General features: G+C 39.9%; 1 protein-coding gene across 2 annotated transcripts in view; it reads left to right on the top strand.

The window, feature by feature from the left end:
* The first annotated feature begins 15,371 nt into the window (after positions 1-15,371).
* LOC124091907 (calcium-activated chloride channel regulator 4-like) overlaps positions 15,372-21,215 on the top strand; it is a 31,017-nt gene continuing 25,173 nt past the window's right edge. For both annotated transcript variants that reach the window (XM_058579025.1, XM_046443137.2), the window contains exons 1-3: positions 15,372-15,530; positions 19,346-19,486; positions 19,635-19,782. In XM_058579025.1, the coding sequence (XP_058435008.1) occupies positions 15,372-15,530; positions 19,346-19,486; positions 19,635-19,782 (448 nt within the window). The remainder of the gene's footprint in view (positions 15,531-19,345; positions 19,487-19,634; positions 19,783-21,215) is intronic.

Raw genomic sequence — 21,215 nt, forward strand, 5'->3', positions numbered from 1 at the left:
TATCAGGGAGAGATAAAAATAGTAGTAGAAGCTACCCAAGAAATTGTTATTCTTCCCCCCGGGGAGCGTATAGCTCAATTGCTGCTGCTACCTTTAGCTTCCATTCCTGGGCACGCCCTCCGTGGGTCCCAGGGCGACGGCAGCTTTGGCTCCACTGGAACTCCCCAGGCCTTTTGGGTAGCTCATTTGGATTCGCGTCCCAACCTGACCATTGAGATACAGGACAAGGCTTTCAAGGAAATACTAGATACGGGGGCGGATGTCTCTGTCATTTCTGAAAAACAATGGCCACCTGCCTGGCCCCTCCAGAGTCCCTCGGCCATATTACAGGGGATAGGACAGACCCGACCAAAAAGAAGTGCTTCCTTTTTAAAATGGAGAGATGGCGAAGGACATAGTGGCCATTTCCAGCCCTATGTAGTGACTGGACTCCCCACGAACCTTTGGGGGAGGGACTTGCTTCATCAAATGGGGGCTATTCTCACTACCCAGACTTTAAAAGAAAATAATAACTTTGTTGATGATTCAATGCTAGACATGGGGTGGATCCCTGGAAGGGGACTAGGAAAGAGACATGAGGGCAGAATATCACCCGTGGATCCAGCAGAACAGGTTACCCGGCGGGGAAGAGACCGGAGAGGACTGGGAAATTTATCCTAGGGGCCACTGAAGTGCGGCCACCTCCACTGTCCATTACTTGGCTATCAGATGACCCTGTGTGGGTAGAACAGTGGCCCCTAACTAAGGACAAATTACAGGCCGCTTCCCTATTAGTTCAGGACCAGCTTGAGTTAGGACACGTGGTGCCCTCTACCTCCCCTTGGAATACCCCTATTTTTGTTATACAAAAGGGGTCTGGGAAGTGGAGACTTCTTCAGGACCTACGAGCTATTAATAAAACTATGCAACCCATGGGACCCTTACAACCAGGGCTACCCTTTCCTACTGTGATCCCAAAGGATTGGCATCTTATTGTCATAGATTTAAAAGATTGTTTCTTCTCTATCCCCTTAGACCCACGAGACCAAAAGCGTTTTGCTTTCTCCTTGCCTTCCACAAACTTTAGGGAACCTTACCAACGGTATGAATGGACCGTCCTACCTCAAGGGATGACTAATAGTCCTACAATGTGCCAATATTTTGTAGCTGAGGTTTTGCGACCCTTTCGACAGCAGTTCCCACAGCTCTACCTCATTCATTATATGGATGACATCTTACTGGCAGGGCCCAAGAAAAAAAGTCTTCTTCAATCTTATGAAGTCCTCCAATCCCTTCTAAAAGGGACAGGGCTGGTCATAGCACCCGAAAAGGTGCAGTTTCAACACCCTTACAATTATTTGGGATACATCATTAATAACATAGAAATCTTTCCCCAGAGACCCCAGTTCCAGATAAATCAACTCAAAACTTTACATCAGTGACAGACATTCCTCGGAGAAATACAGTGGCTGCGCCCGTCCTTTCATATTCCAACTGGAGAGCTCAAACCCCTGTATGACCTCTTGCGAGGAGATCCTTCTCCTACGTCATGTAGAGTACCTACACCAGAAGCCTTACGAACACTGAGGCTAATAGAAGAGGCTCTGCAGGACATGCAGATTACACAGATAGATTATTCTCTGCCCTTGTCATTTATAGTTCTACCTTCTAAAATTACTCCCACAGGAGTGTTCTGGCAAACAGGTCCCATTTATTGGGTCCACTTGCCGGCTTCTAACCCCCGGGTATTGACTCCCTTTTATGAGCTAGTTATTAACTTAATTTGGAAGGCTAAATATTTGGGTGATGCATTGTTTGAAAAAACCTTTGACATACTTATTCAACCTTACACTCAAGATATGATACACAAGTTACAACAAGAACATGACCTTTGGTGTCTTTTCCTGTGCAGCTTCAAGGGTCAGATTGATAATCACTTCCCTAAACATAGACTTTTGGAGGGCTTTAAAAGGTGTCCCATTATCTTCCCAAAGATTATGAAAAGGGAACCTATTCCAAAGGCCCAAACTGTATATACAGATGGGGCCAAAAATGGATTTGCCATCGTTTTTGATGGATCTCAAATTCTCCGACAACCTGTGTCAGGTCAGTCGGCCCAAAAGGTGGAAGTTGAAGCTTTAATCATAGCTCTCAAAGTCTATAGCTCTATTCCTCTTAATATATATACTGACAGCTTGTATGTAGCCAATCTGGCTCTAGTCATAGAAACAACATCATATATTGGAAAGCAATCCACCATCACAGAACAACTACAGGTAGTTCAGCTTCTCATTTGGGCTAGACGAGATCCTTTATACATTGGCCACATCCGAAGCCATTCAGGGCTCCCTGGACCTTTGTCAGAGGGCAACGCAAAAGCAGACGCTGCTACTCATGCTGTTGGCCTTTCCTGTGTGACGACAAAATATGATAAGGCCTTACAATTCCATAACAAATTTCATTTAAATGCACAGTCTTTACGCTTCCACACAGGATGTTCACGAGACCAAGCTTTACAGATTGTCTCATTATGTCCAACCTGTGCACCATTTATTCATTCTCCTTCCCTTGGGGTTAATCCAAGAGGACTACAACCTAATGATGTCTGGCAAACTGATGTTACACACTTCCCTAGCTTTGGTAAGCTCTCCTTTATACATGTTTCCACTGACACATATTCTGGCTTCATTTTTGCCACCTTACATACTGGAGAGAAGGCTAAGGATGTAATCAGTCATCTTCTAAAAGCCTTTTCCTCCATGGGCACCCCACGATGCCTCAAAACCGATAATGGTCCCGCATATGTAAGCCAGGCGGTTCAACGGTTTTACACCCAATGGGAAATTAATCATAAGACTGGAATCCCTTATAATCCACAGGGACAAGCTATCGTGGAACAAGCCCATCAACATTTAAAAACTTATTTACAAAAAACAAAAGAGGGGGAGATATACCGGAATTGTCAGGGACCACAAGCACTTCTAAGCATAACCTTATTTACTTTAAATTTTTTACTCACTGACACTGGAGGGCGCACGGCTGCACAACGCCACTTTTCCCCTCCCACTGTACAAGATGCTCAAATAAGGTGGAAAGATTTATCCACTGGAAAGTGGCAACCCCCGGCTCCACTCTTAGCTAGAGTGAGGGGAGCTATATGTGTTTTTCCCCCAGGAACTGAGAAGCCCATTTGGATCCCGGAGCGCTGCACCAGACCGGTAAATAAAAATTCAAGACAAAATGAAGTTCCCAAGATGGCTGATCCTGCCGCTGTTTTTCACCCCTTCAAGTGAGTGCCGAGACACACCTCATGAGCTGGACCCCTCTTGTGGCATTCCTTCTGGACAGGTTTGCTGAAGGAGGGCTTGACCCCCCACCTGGGAATATTCATGAATATCTTTTTGGAGCCCCTTGCGAGTGTAAGGGAGGGTCCCTGCACTCGGCCCCCTCTGGTTATATCCAGAGCATTGATTGTGGGACTAAAGTAGCCTATATGGCGGCTGAACTCAATGAAAACATCGGAGGATTTAAGCAACCAAAATGGGTATGTGTTAATAAGCCCGGACTTGTTGTCCCTAATCCGACCAAGACTCTTGAAAGCTGTCCCGGCCACTTCTCATTACACCCCGGCAATGCACATCTCCTGTTATACATCGGCCTCAATTTGTGTTAATAATCAAGAAAAACAGTATTTTCAGGCCATCCTAACTAACACCCGTGGAGAATGGGGGACCACTTATAATTATATTCCTTTTCTTGGTGACCGGGGAGGGGAAGGCATCACGACTCGGTTAACGGAGGCGGGATGTGAGGGCGTCGTGGGTAAACCCTCCTGCTGGCCCATGCAGGCCCCTATCGGAATCTCTGACGGAGGGGGACCCACTGATGCTATCAAACACCTTCAGGTGATTAAGCTTTTAAAGCCAGAGATCCCTAAGCCTACATACCACCCCTTGATATTGCCCAAATCCCAGCTTCCTGATTTAGATGCCAATATATTAGATATCCTAGAAACTACCTTTTCTTTACTTAACAATTCCAACCCTACCCTTGCTGGTGATTGCTGGCTCTGCATGACGGCAGGTACAATCATGCCATTGGCGGTTCCCATCAATTATACCATTGATGATGACAACACATGTCAATCTGGGCTACCCTTTAAGGTGCAGCCTCTAGGTGGTTTTATGTCATGCCTTCTGGGCATGATGCAAAATAATACCTATGATGTTGATGTTGGAGTCTCTTCCTTTGGAAACTGCTCATTAATAAAGAATTACTCCTCACCTACTCCGCCCATTTGTCCCCCTAATGGTACAGTCTTTATGTGTGGTGGAAATTTAGCTTTTCCCAGGCTCCCAACAAATTGGACTGGTGGTTGCGTTCTGGCATTACTGCTTCCTGATATCACGATTATCTCAGGAGATGAACCCCTACCCATTCCTAGCCTAGACATCTTAGTTAGAAGACACAAGAGAGCTGTTCAGGCCTTACCACTCCTTGTTGGCCTTGGAATAACAGCTGCTGTGGGTACAGGCACGGCAGGATTGGGTACGGCTATACATTCTTACCGCCGCCTATCTCAACAGCTTATAGATGATGTGCAAACCCTGTCGGGAACCATTAAAGACTTACAAGACCAGATAGACTCCCTAGCAGAAGTAGTTCTTCAGAACAGGCGGGGTTTAGACTTGCTTACTGCCAATCAAGGGGGAATTTGTTTAGCCCTTGGGGAGAGGTGCTGTTTTTATGCTAACAAGTCTGGCATAGTTCGAACAAAAATTAAACAACTCCAAGAAGACCTAGAAAAAAGGAGGAGGGAATTATTTGAGAACCCTCTCTGAACTGGACTTAATGGATTTTTGCCTTATCTTCTTCCCTTATTGGGACCATTGTTAAGCCTCCTTCTAGTAGTGGCAATAGGACCCTACATTGTAAATAAGATAGTACAATTCATTAAAGATCAAATTAATATCTTAGCCTCTAAGCCAATACAGGTTCACTATCAACGCTTAAAGATGGATGATTGCCTCTCTGAGATATACTTCAGACCTATCCAAAGATGAGTGTCCTCCTTAAAAGAAGAACTCCTGCCATATCTTTTCTCTATGCATACCTCTCCCTCTTGCCTTCCTGTACTAGGATCTTTGCTGTCTAATCTCTCTGTCCAATCACATCTGCCATTCGGCGGTGACGGTCATGGGTCCCGTAGGTGGAGACGGTTAAGCGTTTACCGCAATAGTGTCTTGATAGGTCATAACACCTTGAGCTGATCTTGTAGTACCCAGTGACGGGCAACTTTCACGCTTGCTGTGCGACCTAAGACAGGGAATCGGGGCCTTCCCAGAGACGGGTAAGCATCGCAAGGGCTGTGAACGACCTAAGACAGGGGCTACTTGATTCCCACTGACATACAAAAAACAAAAGAGGGGGACTTGTTGGCAACAGGTCCACCTTGGCCCCTGGAGCCCTACCTCCACTAGTTTGTTCTGCATGCCAGTGTGGCCAGCTCACAAGGCCATGGCGAACTTGCGGTTTTTCTGTTCCTGCTTGTCCGTCTGAGACATATGTATCCCACGGGAATGCCTTGACCTTTTCTGGTCTGATGGACTTATTGTTAAGGGAGGTTTCGGTACCTGACAATAATAGATGTTGAAACTAAATTTCTCCCCCCTCCCTCCTGCTTTTGGGTAGTTTTCCACTTCTGCTGCTTGGGGTATAAAAAAAGGTGTATTAGCAATAAAGATTATTATTGACTCCTGGATGAAGAACCTTGGTGTCCTGTGTGTCTTTTAACCTCGCCGTCCCTCGCCGGACTCGGCTCCCTTGGCCGGACGCGGCAACTTATGTTTCCCAGTACAAAATAAAAACAAGAGGCCTCTGCTTAAAAATTATTGAGAATATCAAGACAACAGCAAAATTTCAAGTAATGACAAAAACAGTGAAACCAAGTTCAGAGCCTTCTAAGCACAAAGCTCTAAACAACTGCATGGACCCCATACCCACAAAGCCAGCCCTACCTATGCTGCAGGAAAAACTAGCAATAGCACCAGTTGTGTAAGGTCTCTATATGATCCATTAAAACTATAAAGCACCCTTCATGATCTCATGGTTGGTCTCCATAATCAAGAAAAAGATTCAGATTTGGGAAGGGATCCATAGGCCCATCATCTCTGATTAGGAATCTAGAAACAAAGTAAATCTAAGTTTCCCAGTAACGAAGACAGTCACCCCTATGTGAGAAGGAGCAGCTTCTGTACCAACCTCAGAGAATCAGCTATCTGAAGGGTTCCTGAATAGAAAAAACCTGTAGCAGTAGCCATCCAAGCGGATGATGCCCTGAAGCTGGCCAGTCACAGTGTTACAATATAAATACCTGCCCTCAGAGGACTGCACAAGCCTCTAGATGTTTTTCCATTTGTAGTCATTAAACTTCAAGAATAACCAGCAAATGAACCTCCCATTTATTTTTTATTTTATTTTTTATTTATATATGACAGCAGAATGCATTACAATTCTTATTACACATATAGAGCATAATTTTTCATATCTCTGGTTGTATGCATAGTACATTCACACCAATTCATGTCTTTGGAAAATAATGCCCATCACATTCCACCAAAATTTATAACCCTATGCCCCCACCCTTCCCCTACAAGCCCTCTGCCCTATCTAGAGTTTGTCTGTTCCTCCCATGCTCCTGCTCCCTATCCCACTATGAATCAGCCTCATTATATCAAAGAAAACATTTCGGCATTTGTTATTTTGGGATTGGCTAACTTCGCTTAGCATTATCTTCTCCAACTCTATCCATTTACCTGCAAATGTGATGATTTTATTCTCTTTTATTGCTGAGTAATATTCCATTGTGTATATATGCCACATTTTTTAATCCATTCACCTATTGAAGGGCATCTAGGTTGGTTCCACAGTTTAGCTATTGTGAATTGTGCTGCTATAAACATTGATGTGGCTGTGTCCCTGTAGTATGCTGTTTTTAAGTCCTTTGGGTATAGACTGAGGAGAGGGCTAGTTGGATCAAATGGTGGCTCCATTCCAAATTTTCCAAGAAATCTCCATCCTGCTTTCCATATTGGCTGCACCAATTTGCATTCCCGCCAGCAGTGTATGAGTGTACCTTTTCCCCCACATCCTCGCCAACATTTATTGTTATTTGTATACATAATAGCTGCCATTCTTACTGGAGTGAGATGAAACCTTAGAGTGGTTTTGATTTCCATTTCTCTAATTGCTAGTGATGATGAACATTTTCTCACATATTTGTTGATTGATTGTATATCATCTTCTGAGAAGTGTGTGTTCAGGTCCTTGGCCCATTTATTAATTGGGCTATTTGGGTTTTTATGTTTGTTTGTATTTTGTTTTGGTGCTTAGCTTTTTGAGTTCTTTATATATCCTAGGATTAGTGCTCTATCTGATGTGTGAGGACTAAAGATTTGCTCCTAAGATGTAGGCTCTCTATTCACCTCAAAGATTGTTTCTTTTGTTGAGAAGAAACTTTTTAGTTTGAGTCCATCCCATTTATTGATTCTTGGTTTTAATTCTTGCACAATAGGAGTCTTATTAAGGAAGTTGGGGCCTAATCCCATATGATGGAGATTAGGGGCTACTTTTTCTTCTATTAGATGCAGGGTCTCTGGTTGTATTCCTAAGTCCTTGGTCCATTTTGAGTTGAGTTTGTGTATTATGAGAGAGAGTGATTTAATTTCATTTTGTTGCATATGGATTTCCAGTTTTCTCTGCACCATTTGTTGAAGAGGCTATCTTTTCTTCAGTGCTTGTTTTTGGCACCTTTGTCTAATATAAGATAATTGTAATTTTGTGAGTTAGTCTCTGTGTCCTCTATTCTGTACCATTGGTCTACCAGTCTAATTTGGTGCCAATAACATGCTGTTTCTGTTATTATTGCTCTGTAGTATAGTTGAAGATCTGGTATAGTGATGCCACCTGCTTCACTCTTGCTGCTAGGAATTGCTTTATCTATTCTGGGTCTCTTATTTTTCCAGATGAATTTCATGATTGCTTTTTCTATTTCTATGAGGAATGCCACTGGGATTTTGATCAGAATTGCATTAAATCTCCATAGTGCTTTTGGTAGTATGATTGTTTTGATAATATTAATTCTGCCTATCCAAGAGCAAGGTAGATCTTTCCATCTTCTAAGGTGTTCTTTGATTTATCTTTTTAGGGTTCTGTAATTTTCATTATATAGATCTTTCACCTCTTTCATTAAGGTGATTCCCAAGTTTATTTTTTTTTTGAGGCTATTGTAAATGGGATAGTTTTCCTCATTTCCCTATCTGAGGATTTGTCACTGATATACAGAAATGCCTTTGATTTTTGGGTGTTGATTTTATATCCTACTACTTTGCTGAATTCAGTTACTAGTTCCTGAAGTTTTCTGGTAGAACTTTTAGGGTCTTCTAGATATAGAATCATATCATCAGCAAATAGTGCCAATTTGAGTTCTTTATCTATGTGTATCCCATTAATTTCTTTTGTCTGTCTAATTGCTCTGGCTACTGTTTCAATAACTATGTTAAATAGAAGTGGTGAAAGAGGGCATTCCTGGCTTGTTCCAGGTTTTAGAGGGAATGCCTTCAATTTTTCTTCATTTAGAATGATGTTGGCCTGGGGCTTAGCATAGATAGCCTTTATTATGTTGAGATATGTTCCTGTTATCCCTAGTTTTTCCAGTGTTTTGAACATAAAGGGGTGCTGTATTTTGTTAAATGCTTTTTCTGCATCTATTGACATGATCATATGATTCTTATCTTTAAGTCTATTGGTATGATGATTTACATTTATTGATTTCCATTTGTTGAACCAACCTTGCATTCCTGGGATGAATCCCACTTGATGGTGGTGCACAGTCTTTTATATGTCTTTGTATTTGATTTGCCAGAATTTTATTGAGAATTTTTTGCATCTATGTTCATTTGAAGTTTTCTTTTTTTGATGTGTCTTTGCCTGGTTTTGAAATCAGAGTGATATTGGCCTCATAGAATGAGTTTGGAAGTGCTGCCTCTTTTTCTATTTCCTGAAATAAATTGAAGAGTGTTGGTATTTGTTCTTCTTTAAAGGTCTTGTAGTACTCAGCTGTGTATCTGTCTCGTCCTGGGCTTTTCTCGGTTGGTAGACTTTTGATGGTGTCTTCTATTTCATCACTTGAAATTGATTTGTTTAAATTGTGTATATCACCCTGATTCAATTTGGGCAAATCATATGACTCTAGAAATTTTTCAATGCCTTTGATATTTTCTAATTTATTAGAGTACAAGTTTTCAAAATAATTTCTAATTATTGTCTATATTTCTGTAGTGTCTGTTGTGATATTTCCTTTTTAATCATGTATGTTAGTGATTTGAGTTTTCTCTCACCTTCTCTTCCTTAGCATGACTAAGGGTCTGTCAATTTTATTCTGTCAATTTTTTCATTGTTTCTTTTGTTTCTATTTCATTGATTTCAGCTCTGATTTTAATTATTTCCTGTCTTCTGCTGCTTTTGGTGTTGATTTGTTCTTCTTTTTCTATGGCTTTGAAATGTAATGTTAAGTCATTTATTTGTTGACTTTTAAGGAATGAACTCCATGCAATGAACTTTCCTCTTAGAACTGCTTTTATAATGTCCCAGAGATTTCGATATATTGTATCTGTGTTCTCATTCACATCTAAAAATTTTTTAATCTCCTCCCTGATATCTTCTGTAACCCATTGTTCATTCCAGTAGCATATTATTTAGTCTCCAGGTGTTGGAGTGGATTTTATTTCTTATTTACCATTGATTTTTAATTTAATTCCATTATGATCTGATAGAATGAAGGGTAGTATATTTACTTTGTTATATTTGCTAAGAGTTGCTTTGTGGCATAGTATATGGTCTATTTTAGAGAAGGATCCATGTGATGCTGAGAAAAAAAGTGTATTCATTCATTAAAGGATGAAATATTCTGTACATGTCAGTTAAGTCTATGTTATTGATTGTATTATTGAGTTCTATGGTTTCTTTGTTCAGTTTTTGTTTGGAAGATCTAGTCAGTGGTGAAAGAGTTGTGTTAAATTTCCCGAAAATTATTGTGTTGTGGTCTATTTGACTCTTGAACTTGAGAAGAGTTTGTTTGATGAACAAAGCTGCTCCATTGTTTGAGGCATATACGTTTATAACTATTAAGTCTTGTTGGTGTATGGTTCACTTGAGCAGTATGTAGTGTCCTTCTTTATCCTTTTTGATTGACTTTATTTGAAGTCTACTTTAGTTGATATGAGAAAAATCCTTGCTTGCTTCCACAGTCCATGTGAGTTGTATGATTTTTCCCAACCCTTCACCTTCAGTCAATGGATGTCTCTTTCTATGAGATGAGTCTCTGGTAGGCAGCATATTGGTGGGTCTTTTTTTTTTTTTAATCCAATATGCTAGTCTATGTCTTTTGATTGCTGAGTGTAGGTCATTAACATTCAGGGTTATTATTGAGACATGATTTGTATTCCCGGCCATTTTTGCTTATCTTGGTACTTAACAGAACTTGGTTTCTCCTCTAATTAGATTTTCCTTTAGTGTAATCCCTCCCTCTGCTGATTTTCATCATTGTTTTTCATTTTCTCTTCTTGGAATATTTTGCTGAGGATGTTCTGTAGTACAGGCTTTTGGAGTGGGTAGATCTGTGCTGCTGGGCTTGACCTCCCTCTTTAGTCTGTTGGTTGGAAGGGGCAGTCCTGTACCAGAGGCTATGCTCTGGTGGGTGTCTGCCCCACCCAGGGGTGTACCGGGCCTACTGTGCACCTGAGATGGACACAGGCTGGTGTGGGTGGATCCGGGCCACCAGGCTTGACCTCCCCAATAGTCTGAAGTGATCCTCCACCAGAGACTAGGGTCTGGCGGGTGACTGCCCTACTCGGGGAGGGATGAACCAGGCTTCCTGTGAGCCTGGGTCCTATGCAGGCTGGTGTGGATGGTTCTGGGCCACCAGGCTTGACCTCCCTGTGGTAGTCTACTGGTCAAAAGGGGCGGTCCTGCACCAGAGGCTAGGCTCTGGTGGGTGTCTGCCCCGCATGCTGTGCGCCTGGGACCTGCACAGGCTGGTGTGAGTGGATCTGATGAACCTCCCATTTAAACCCAGTCAATAAACAGAATCATGAAGAAAATACAATTATTGTTTTAAGCTACTAAATTTTGGCATAATTTAGTCCACAGCACCAGATTAGCATAATAGCCAATTCCTTTTATTAGTCCAGATTCCATGGGGAAAACAGAACCACTATGAATACTACAGAGCATAGAACTTCTCACCAGTTCTACCCCAGAATCACAGTTTCTGCCAGATGCAGTTTCGATACATCCAAGTTGCCTGAGCTAAGCCTGTACAATCACAGAAATATGCAATTATGCCACATGGTGGAATCACAAGGAATTTCCTCATGTGGTAGTGAGTGGTCCTTGTCCACAACCTAGTAATTTTAATAGGCAGAAAGCTGGAAGCTATGAGCTCTTGTGACATGGTGACACTCATTCCACACTGGTGGCACTGATTACAGATTTCTGGCCCAATCCCCTATTGTACTGCAGAGTCATGTGTCATTGTCTATGTATTCATTTTAATCTCAATCTTGTAAATCTTCTATAATGCTTGTTTGTTGGTTCAGTAAGGAGCCTAAGGAAAAACAATTTCAGATGAATTGAAGTTGCCATTTTCATACACTAATAGATATATTTTGAGATTGAATAGGGAGGAAGAGCTGTCCCTTGACTTATCCCCACACCCAACAAAAACAACAAATGGCTAGAAAGGACTTCTGAAGACAACTGCGATTTTCCAAGAGTGTGGGGTCATAGGCAGAACAGGAAGCAAGCACAAAAGAGCAAGTGACTGTTGCAATTAATGCTGAGAAATGGACAGTGAATTTAGCAACACAAAGTGATCAGTGAACTTAATAAATGCAATTCTCACAAAGAAATAATAAAGAGAGTAAACAAAGATTCTTTCAGAATCTTGACTGTGAAGTACAGTATAAAGAAGTGGAAATTAGAAGAATTAGTATGTTTGAAGCTAAGAGAGGCTTTATTTGTAGAGTAATTGTTAAATTCTATTATAAGTATTATAGAACTATTTTATATTTTAAACCTTGTACATATGACACTAAAAATGTTTTTAAAAATTTAAAAGAACACTTTGGATTCAGACTTACAGTATTGTAATCTGCAAACTGGGACAATTGTGCCAACCTCCAAGTATTTTGTGGATTCCATTAAATAATGGCAGAGTTTAGGCCCTGTTCCTATATGTACCTAGTGCTGAATTCATGGCAGCTCTCATGTTTAGAACGTTTGTCTTACTAACTCTGAAGTTCAGGGAACTTAGCACTGAGGACTATCTGCCCATCAGTGAACTGACATATTGAATCCTGCTATTTACCAGACTAAGTGCTATGGTAGAGAGGTAAATTAAAATAGAGCTTCAGATGGAAGAAAAAAATTAAAAGCCACATGGAAGAAATGGAAAGAAAGACTGTTGACAGTTGGGTACAGATGGGGAACATATATTCTCATTGACTTTTTTGTCCACTGCAATGTAAACAGTCCCTTAATTTTGAATCATTTCTTTTTTGTTGTTGTTGTATTTTGGAATTTTTTTCTTAGCATGCTGAATAATTCATGGATATTTATACATATACATATTTGTTTCTGTTTTTTCATTTCTTGCATTTGAAGTTAGTCATTTTTCCTTGCTCTGCCGAGGGTTAGGGTATTTGATTAGTGTATTTTGATTTTGTGTTCTATTGTCTTTTTCAAAATTCTGTTCCTCTTGTCTCTCTTTCTCCCTCTTCTCTTGCTAACAGTCAAGTTCTATTGTTCTTTTCTTATTCTTCTTTTATTTTTTTACTTTTATGTCTCCCTCATCCCTCCACCTAATTTTCATGTTCTACATCACTTTTGCACTTTCCACATTCGCCTATTGAAATTTCGAACTTTTTTCTGCCCTCCCATACCTTCATCATTCCTCTTAATTAACTCTATTCTTAACATCTTAGTGCTAATTGGTGTATATGATGCCAGACCACACCAGTAAGGCTGTAGTTCTAAGTAATACTACAGAAGCCAGAGATAACACCTATGGTGTGATTTTATGCCAGATATATAATACATGATCACTTACTGATGGAAATCAATGATCCTACCATTTCTGTTTATTGTGAAAATTAACATTATAGATGTCATAATAGGAACAAAGCACTTAGTTTATTGCTATGTATTGTTTACATAGGTTGCTGTATTACTTGGCTCCCCCTAAACTGTGAGGTACTAGAAACCAAAAAGGACACTATAAGTTTATAGTGTAGAAACTCTGCTGCTTCAGATACATTCAGATAGAGGGTAGACAGACAAACAATATTAAAAAGCAAGGGAACAAACCATTTCAAACAACCCAAAATACTCCTACATTATGGAGACAGTGGGCTTGTAGCTAGACCAGCCACTCAGGAATATGTGAAAAGTGGACTAGTCATGAGCAGGGATGCCTCTGAGGGCACTGGAGCAGCTCCCCACTTCCCTCTCTACCAGGGAGATGGATGGAGCATAGGTGAAGTCCAATTCCAAGTTTCCTGTGATATGAGGAATCAGTAGAAGGGGCCTATTATAAGTATTCACCAGGCTTCATATGCTCAGGGCCGGTGCTCGGAGGGAGATTTCTCCATCAACTTTGGCAAAGAGGAAGTCTCTCCCTTCCAAACATATTACAAAGACTTTCTCACACTTATTGAGGAGGAAATAGTACCTCCTCAAATAAATTAATCCACTAAACATTGGAGAGAATTCAAGTCCTCCAGGTGTCTCCAGTGTTTTAAAGACCTTGGATAAGCTTCTGTTGAGGCATTGTGATGTGTTGTTATTTTGGGCTTATATGCTGTCATTTAGTAATTCAGTCAATCCACTGGTGGAAACAATTTCCTAAGCACCAACTCCTGAGGCTCAGAATGAACCTGGTTTGCTTGAAGTAAGTTGAGAGAGATTTGTGGAATAATTGGAAGGCAGCTCAGGAAAGGACCAGGGAAAGAATGCATAAGATGTATTTGTTAATACCCCATCCTCTACCTACTTCAAAGTTTCCCTGGAGTTGCCACTGCAACAGCTCTGACCAGAATCTTCTACAACACAGTAATTCTATGAATGTAAAATTATCCTGCCAGATTCCCAAGGGGATGGAAGGAGGGCACAGGAGCCACCTGAGAAGTAAAAGTCTGGGCATACATGACAAAGCCTCTATCTTGGGAATGTGACCAACAATCCAACATAGTATCCTGTATCTGAACTATTGAAGGTAGTCTATTTCAGTCTTTTTGCGGGTTCTGATATATTCTAGCTCCTTCTACTTTAGGACAAGACTTCTGGATTTATCATCATAACTCCTAACCTGACCTCTTTTCTCCTATTTAAAAAAAAATTACTGTATTATTTGCCTCATAAAACTACATTGCCTCATTATGGAGTGATTAATGGTATAAGAATGCCAGGTTTAGATCCTGCTTCTGAAATTCACTGGCTGTGTGATCTTAACAAGTTTTAAACTCTATACGCCTCAGATTCTCCATACATAAGATAGTGTATATATTTACTTTAGAGAATTGTCATGAGGATGAAGAGAATGAATCTGCACCTTTGGTAAAGAATAAATAAATATTTATAATTAATATTATTTTCCCTGTAATTAAGTAATCAGCAAAGAACCAGGTCTTTTTTGTATGCTTGGATCAAAACAAATTCTTTTCATTCTTTACTGGACAGGATTTTTAAATTTCAGGCTAATAACTTCACTTTATCAAATCTTTAATTATAAAAGTCTTTATAATTAAAATTCAAGTTCTTTAATTTGGATTTCAAATGTATTTTACTAATTTGTGGTTATTTATATTTAGTGATCTTATATTTTCTTCCATTATTTACACTATTATTCCTTGATGATAAATAACCTAAATAATTCAGTTGCTCTGTAATACTGAAGAGCAGCATTAGTATTTCAGTGTCTGCTCCTTTTACTGAAAATTTTTATGAATTTTCACACTCCACTCCACATAAAATATAGTCTATGTCTATATTTAAGAAATTAACCAAAATTAGGGAGAATAAAAATATATCTTAAAGGAAAATTGGCAGTGCACTTTATAGAAAGATCTGATTTCTATTATGATTCTTGATCACTTTTACAGTAACATACAATAAAACTGTTGCGTAAACTGATGTCAAATATTCTCCCATATATGTAATATTGACCTTTAAACAGTCAACATCCCAGAGTAAGTCAACACTGATAATTTTTAGAGGTATATATAGATGGAGAGACACAAGATGAAAGAAACCTTTTGAAGAACCAGGGAGGAACAATGGGGTTATTCAGAGGTTTGGTCTCCCTCTTAGTCCTATTCCTGCTGCAGAGGTCAAACACTTCCCTTGTGAGGCTGAATGACAATGGTTATGAAGACCTGGTCATTGCTATAGATCCTGGTGTGCCAGAAGATGGAAAACTAATTGAACAACTAAAGGTAAGATAGATGGAATTTCTTCTGTTTGAATTATGGAAAAGAAAAAATGTTAATGGTGAATAATTGTTACAGAAACTCTGAATGCTCCATGAAGGTCAAAAGCAGTATGGTGCAGTGGGGAATGTTGGGATGTGCAGAGAAAGGTGGAGGTTCTAGATGGGGTTCTTCCCAATCTTACCACAACACCTACAATAAGGCACAGGGCCTCCCTGATCCTCAGTGTCCTCCTCTGTAAATCAGTAGTTGTACTTATCTCTTTTTAAATAAGTGTTTAACTCATGGTATGCTAGAGGAAAGAGCAGTGAATGAAAGGAAAAGGCCCCTGGTCTCATGGAGTGTGTATTCTTTTCTGAGATCTAATTAATAAAAATGAGTAAATCAGCAGGTCAGATGTTAGCAGGTTGCTCAGAATACACCAAATCAGGAGAGGGAGTACAGAGTGTGGATGGGACTGGAATCAGGGGAGCATGTTAGTTTCATGTATGATCATCATGGAAGACTTCAGTGATGAGGTGGCATCTCAGCAGAGATGGAGGTGAGTGAGGGAAGAGCCCACTGACAACCTGTGGATTGGGCACAGCATGGAGGTGACAGTATGCTTGCTGTGACCAAGGAAAAGATGTGGATGAATAGGAGGAAGGGTGTAGCTAGCTGAAACTGGAGATGAAACAGAGCCCAGACCACTGGAAAGACTCTGGTAACTACTCTGAGATGTGAATCAACAGGAAAGTTTGAGCAGAGGAGTTGGCATTCTCCTAAATGTTCTAAGATAGCTCTGACTGTGGGGTGATGGAAATGGTGACGGATTGGCACTTGTCACTCATCCTGTGTAAATTCTGATATATCACAGAGGTATAGAAGGACCCAAGTAGGAAGCTGTGGCAGGTGATCAGTGATGGTGACAAGGAAAGAGATATTGTGATAGAGATAGTTAATGTGTGTGATTCTGAACATAGTCTGAGTGTAAAATGTACAATATTTCCTGATGGTTTAGATGAGTGTGGGATAGGGGAATTTAGGAAGGAAAGTAATACTCAAGAAAGGTTCTAGACTTTCGTCTAAACACTAGGAAGGATGAACTATCATCAGTTAGGAAGGAACAACTGTTAGTGGAGAATGGTCAGCAATAGGGAGATCTGGAGTTAGTTTAGAGCATTGTGAAATTAAGATGTTTATCAGACATCCAAGTGGAGAAGGCAGAAAACTGAATTTATGGTTAAAATTTGTGTGCAGCTAAAAATTTGAGAGTCCTCAATGTGTAAAGGATATGAATCCACTAGCTGAGTGCAAACAGAAGAGACAGATCCCAATCTTAAATGAAGGATAGCAATTTTCTAAACTTTCTATCAACCATAAAATACCACATAATATAGAGATTGGGCTTACAGGTGATGTGACTTGTTTCTCTCTTTCTCTGACTTCTACATGTACTCATTCCTTGTATTCATTTCCAGGACTGTGTCCTCATTTTCATCTTTAAAAGTCTTCTTTGGTGATTCCGTGGCTACTATTTATTGTTCATTCCCTATAAATTTTGTTGCAGCATACAGGTGTTTGTTTATTGGTACCTGGTGAATTCCAGAAAAGATAAAAATTCCTTTTAGTTGAAAATATGGGTTGGAAGAGCAGATAGCACAAATAAACCTTAATTGTAAGGTCTTAGTGTACAGAGCTAAACTGTACATTCAATTTTAAACATTTCTGAACTAAGAAATCAGTATTTGATAGAATGCTTTGATGAGTTTAAAAAGTTTCTTAACATGGTCCTCTTTTGAAAACTAAATGGTAAATTAAAGTCCTTGCAGACATGCCTAGATTTCACAATGGTTCTTGCATTTTCTTAGCTTTCTACAAAGTTCTTATTTTTAGATCATCCAGTTACTGAGTGAAATACTATCATCCACATTACACAGAAAAGAAATCTGGTGTTCAGAAAAGATAGAAAATTTTTCCCAGGTCACACTAAATATAATCAGAACTGAGATCCTGCTCATGAGCTTTGAAGACTGATAGACCTGTTTTTGAGTTCTGGCTTGAATAGGATGGCAAAAACTCAAACCAACATGTTCTTTCCTAAAGTCTTATAAACCAATGTGGTCTTAAACCCATTATTAGGGATATTTGAGATGTTCAATTTTCAAGTTTCCTTTTTCTGTGTTTTAATATTTATTCTTGGTGTGAGAGTAATTACTTCTGCAAACACGAGATTATTGTAGGAACTCTGAGAAAGAATTTAGAAGGAATATTATGGGGCTCCTGCTTCCAAATCTTAGGGAACAATTACGAGCTAGTTCAGGATACCCCAGGGGGTGGCAAGTGTTCCCCTCCATAACCTCAGAGTCCACCACTATTCAAAACAGCCCACTTGGGCCATTGAAACTCCAAAGTAAACACAATCCCTTAGAGCTATGTAATTCCTGACTCACACAATCATACACAGCAATGCTGTTCAATCCATAACTCAATTTGAACCAACAAATATACTTTCTTCCCATATGAAAAGAGAACCATCATTTGAACAGAATGTGACAACCTGCTGAGACCTAAATATCACACCACCCACTAAAAAAGTGAGGTGGGGGTGGGGCGACAAATGAAGAGAAGCATCCTTAGGAAACACAGACAATTCTTTCATCTGAATTAGGTCAGCACCTACTCTTCAGCTCTCCAAAGCCTGTTTTCCTAATTCTTAGCCAGTCCACTGGGCCTTCAGTTCTCTGAACTCTGGCCTTCTGACTGATCCTATGGTTCTGAAACAATCAGGTTGCTGACTTCTTACAGTACAGGTGAGTCAACACATTGGACTCTCTTACATAAGAAAGCCAGGAAGGAGCCCTTGAATTCCTGAACAACAGTTCTTTTGTAGGCTTATGGTAAAGGAGGATGAATCACAGAGGAACCTGTCCTGAAAAAAATGACAGTGAGAATGGAGGTCCTTAGAGCTGATAAAGAAGTTGCCATTACCATTCATTACTCAGGATTTTACAATTATTCAGGGGCTTGGTCATGTCGAATTAATCACCATAAATGTATTTTACCCATTGATTTCCCCTCTGTGGAGAGGCAATTTGTCTTATTAAGCATTGTAAATTTGGGATCATGTTACTAAATATTAGGTGATATTATTTTCAGGTTGGTGGAAGAACCACAGTTCCACAATCAAAAATTTACCACTACTGTGGGTTTCTCTGTAACCCCATCCATTGACACCCAACCATGTTGCTTCCCCATGGATATGGTAGGGAAGGAAACCTGCCCCATACCAATTCCTACAGACTGTCCTCCTCAGCTTCATCCGTTAAAGATGTTCTTGTCTCGGATTTTTAGTAATGATATCAAACAGTTTAAGACTGCTTATGGGCAGAATATTTTCTAATTCATCCCATCTTTATGACAACCATCAAGATAGGTGTGTAGCAAAGGTTCGTTAAAGAGATGAGGTAATTAAACTTCAGAGTATTACATAAATCAACCAAAACCTGTGAACCAGAAAGTACTAACAACAGTACTGAGACAAAGAAAATTACTCTAAAGTCCAGGTGCATATTCAAATTAATCATTTCCTCTAAACACCAAGCATAAGCAATTGTCTTTTGGGGTAAGAGAACAGAAGACTGAGAACACTTTCAATGTATAGGACAAAGCATTAGTCTGAGTTTGACAGGTTGCAGAAATGGAACAGTGGTTAGAGACAATGTTCATCGGACAAGTGCTTTTGTGTTGAAAGGTACAAGAGAGGGATGTCAGAGATAAGTCCTGCTCTGTCAGTACATTCTTGCTCAGCAATACTCACATATTGTTTTTCTTTGAAATAGGACATGGTCACTACAGCATCTACCTATTTATTTGAAGCCACACAGAAAAGACTTTTTTTCAAAAATGTTTCTATATTAATTCCTAAGAATTGGGAAGGAAGTCCTGAATACAAGAGGCCAAAACATGAGAGCTATGAACAAGTAAGTGTCAAAATCTTCTCTAACAAAAACAAAGTATATTTTCAGATGCTTCCCAATTTTACCACAAATTGATTGTTCCAGAGTCTTTCTAACTAAATATTATCATTTGTGTTCTTCATGTTTTAATGATCTTTTGAAACATTCTCAGGCTGATGTTAGAGTTGCAGCACCAGCCCTCCCAGGCAGAGATGAACCCTACACCAGGCAGTTCACAGAATGTGGAGAGAAAGCAGAGTACATTCATTTCACCCCTGACTTTGTACTGGGAAAAAAACAAAATGAATACGGACCATCAGGTAGGAAATTTGGCTAAAACCACTCATTTTAAGTAAGCATTTCTGTTCCCAGATTTAGTGGACAGATCTTGGAGCCAAAGTCTTTGGGTTCAAATCCTGGCTCCTCTGTCTTTTGTTTTTGTTTTTTGCCAGGTGTATGTTAAACAAGTGACCCACCCTGTCTGTGCTTATTCCTGGCAAAATGGTGACCAGTTGAGTTTCTACCTTATAGAATTTTTGTGAACCACAATCTAGATAATCCATGTAAAGTTATACAATCTAGTGTCAATATGTTTCAGAGATTTTGACAGCAGAATTAACAAATGTTTTCTAAGGCACAGTTTTTAGATTTCAGTTTTCTAGTTCTCCACATCTGTTAACCAATCACATGTAAATTCCATGAAAACCAGATGGAGAGAACCCTGATGCCAGTTACTGATCAAGAGAAAATTTCTTTTTTTTTTATTGGTTGTTCAAAACATTACAAAGCTCATGACATATCATCTTTCATACATTTGATTCAAGTGGGTTATGAACTCCCATTTTTACCCCAAATACAGATTGCAGAATCACATCGGTTACACATCCACATTTTTACATAATGCCATATTAGTGACTGTTATATTCTGCTACCTTTCCTATCCTCTACTATCCCCCCTCCCCTCCCCTCCCATCTTCTCTCTCTACCCCATCTGCTGTAATTCAATTCTCTACCTTGTATTTTTCCCGTTTCCCCTCACAACCTCTTATATGTAATTTTGTATAACAATGAGGGTCTCCTTCCATTTCCATGCAATTTCCCTTCTTTCCCCCTTTCCCTCCCACTTCTCGTCTCTGTTTAATGTTAATCTTTTCCTCATGCTCTTCCTCCCTGCTCTGTTCTTAGTTGCTCTCCTTATATCAAAGAAGACATTTGGCATTTGTTTTTTAGGGATTGGCTAGCTTCACTTAGCATAATCTGCTCTACTGCCATCCATTTCCCTGCAAATTCTATGATTTTGTCATTTTTTAGTGCTGCATAATACTCCATTGTGTATAAATGCCACATTTTTTTTATCCATTCATCTATTGAAGGGCATCTAGGTTGGTTCCACAGTCTGGCTATTGTGAATTGTGCTGCTATGAACATCGATATGGCAGTATCCCTATGGTACGCTCTTTTAAGTTATTCAGGGAATAGTCCGAGAAGGGCAATAGCTGGGTCAAATGGTGGCTCCATTCCCAGCTTTCCCAGGAATCTCCATACTGCTTTCCAAATTGGCCGCACCAATTTGCAGTCCCACCAGCAATGTACAAGTGTACCCTTTTCCCCACATCCTCGCCAGCACTTGTTGTTGTTTGACTTCATAATGGCTGCCAATCTTACTGGAGTGAGATGGTATCTTAGGGTGGTTTTGATTTGCATTTCTCTGACTGTTAGAGATGGTGAGCATTTTTTCATGTACTTGTTGATT

This window comes from Marmota monax, unplaced genomic scaffold (assembly GCF_021218885.2).
Source record: "Marmota monax isolate L192 unplaced genomic scaffold, Marmota_monax_Labrador192_F-V1.1 WCK01_AAM20220418_F8-fsc00046, whole genome shotgun sequence".
Classification (NCBI taxonomy): Eukaryota; Metazoa; Chordata; class Mammalia; order Rodentia; family Sciuridae; genus Marmota; species Marmota monax.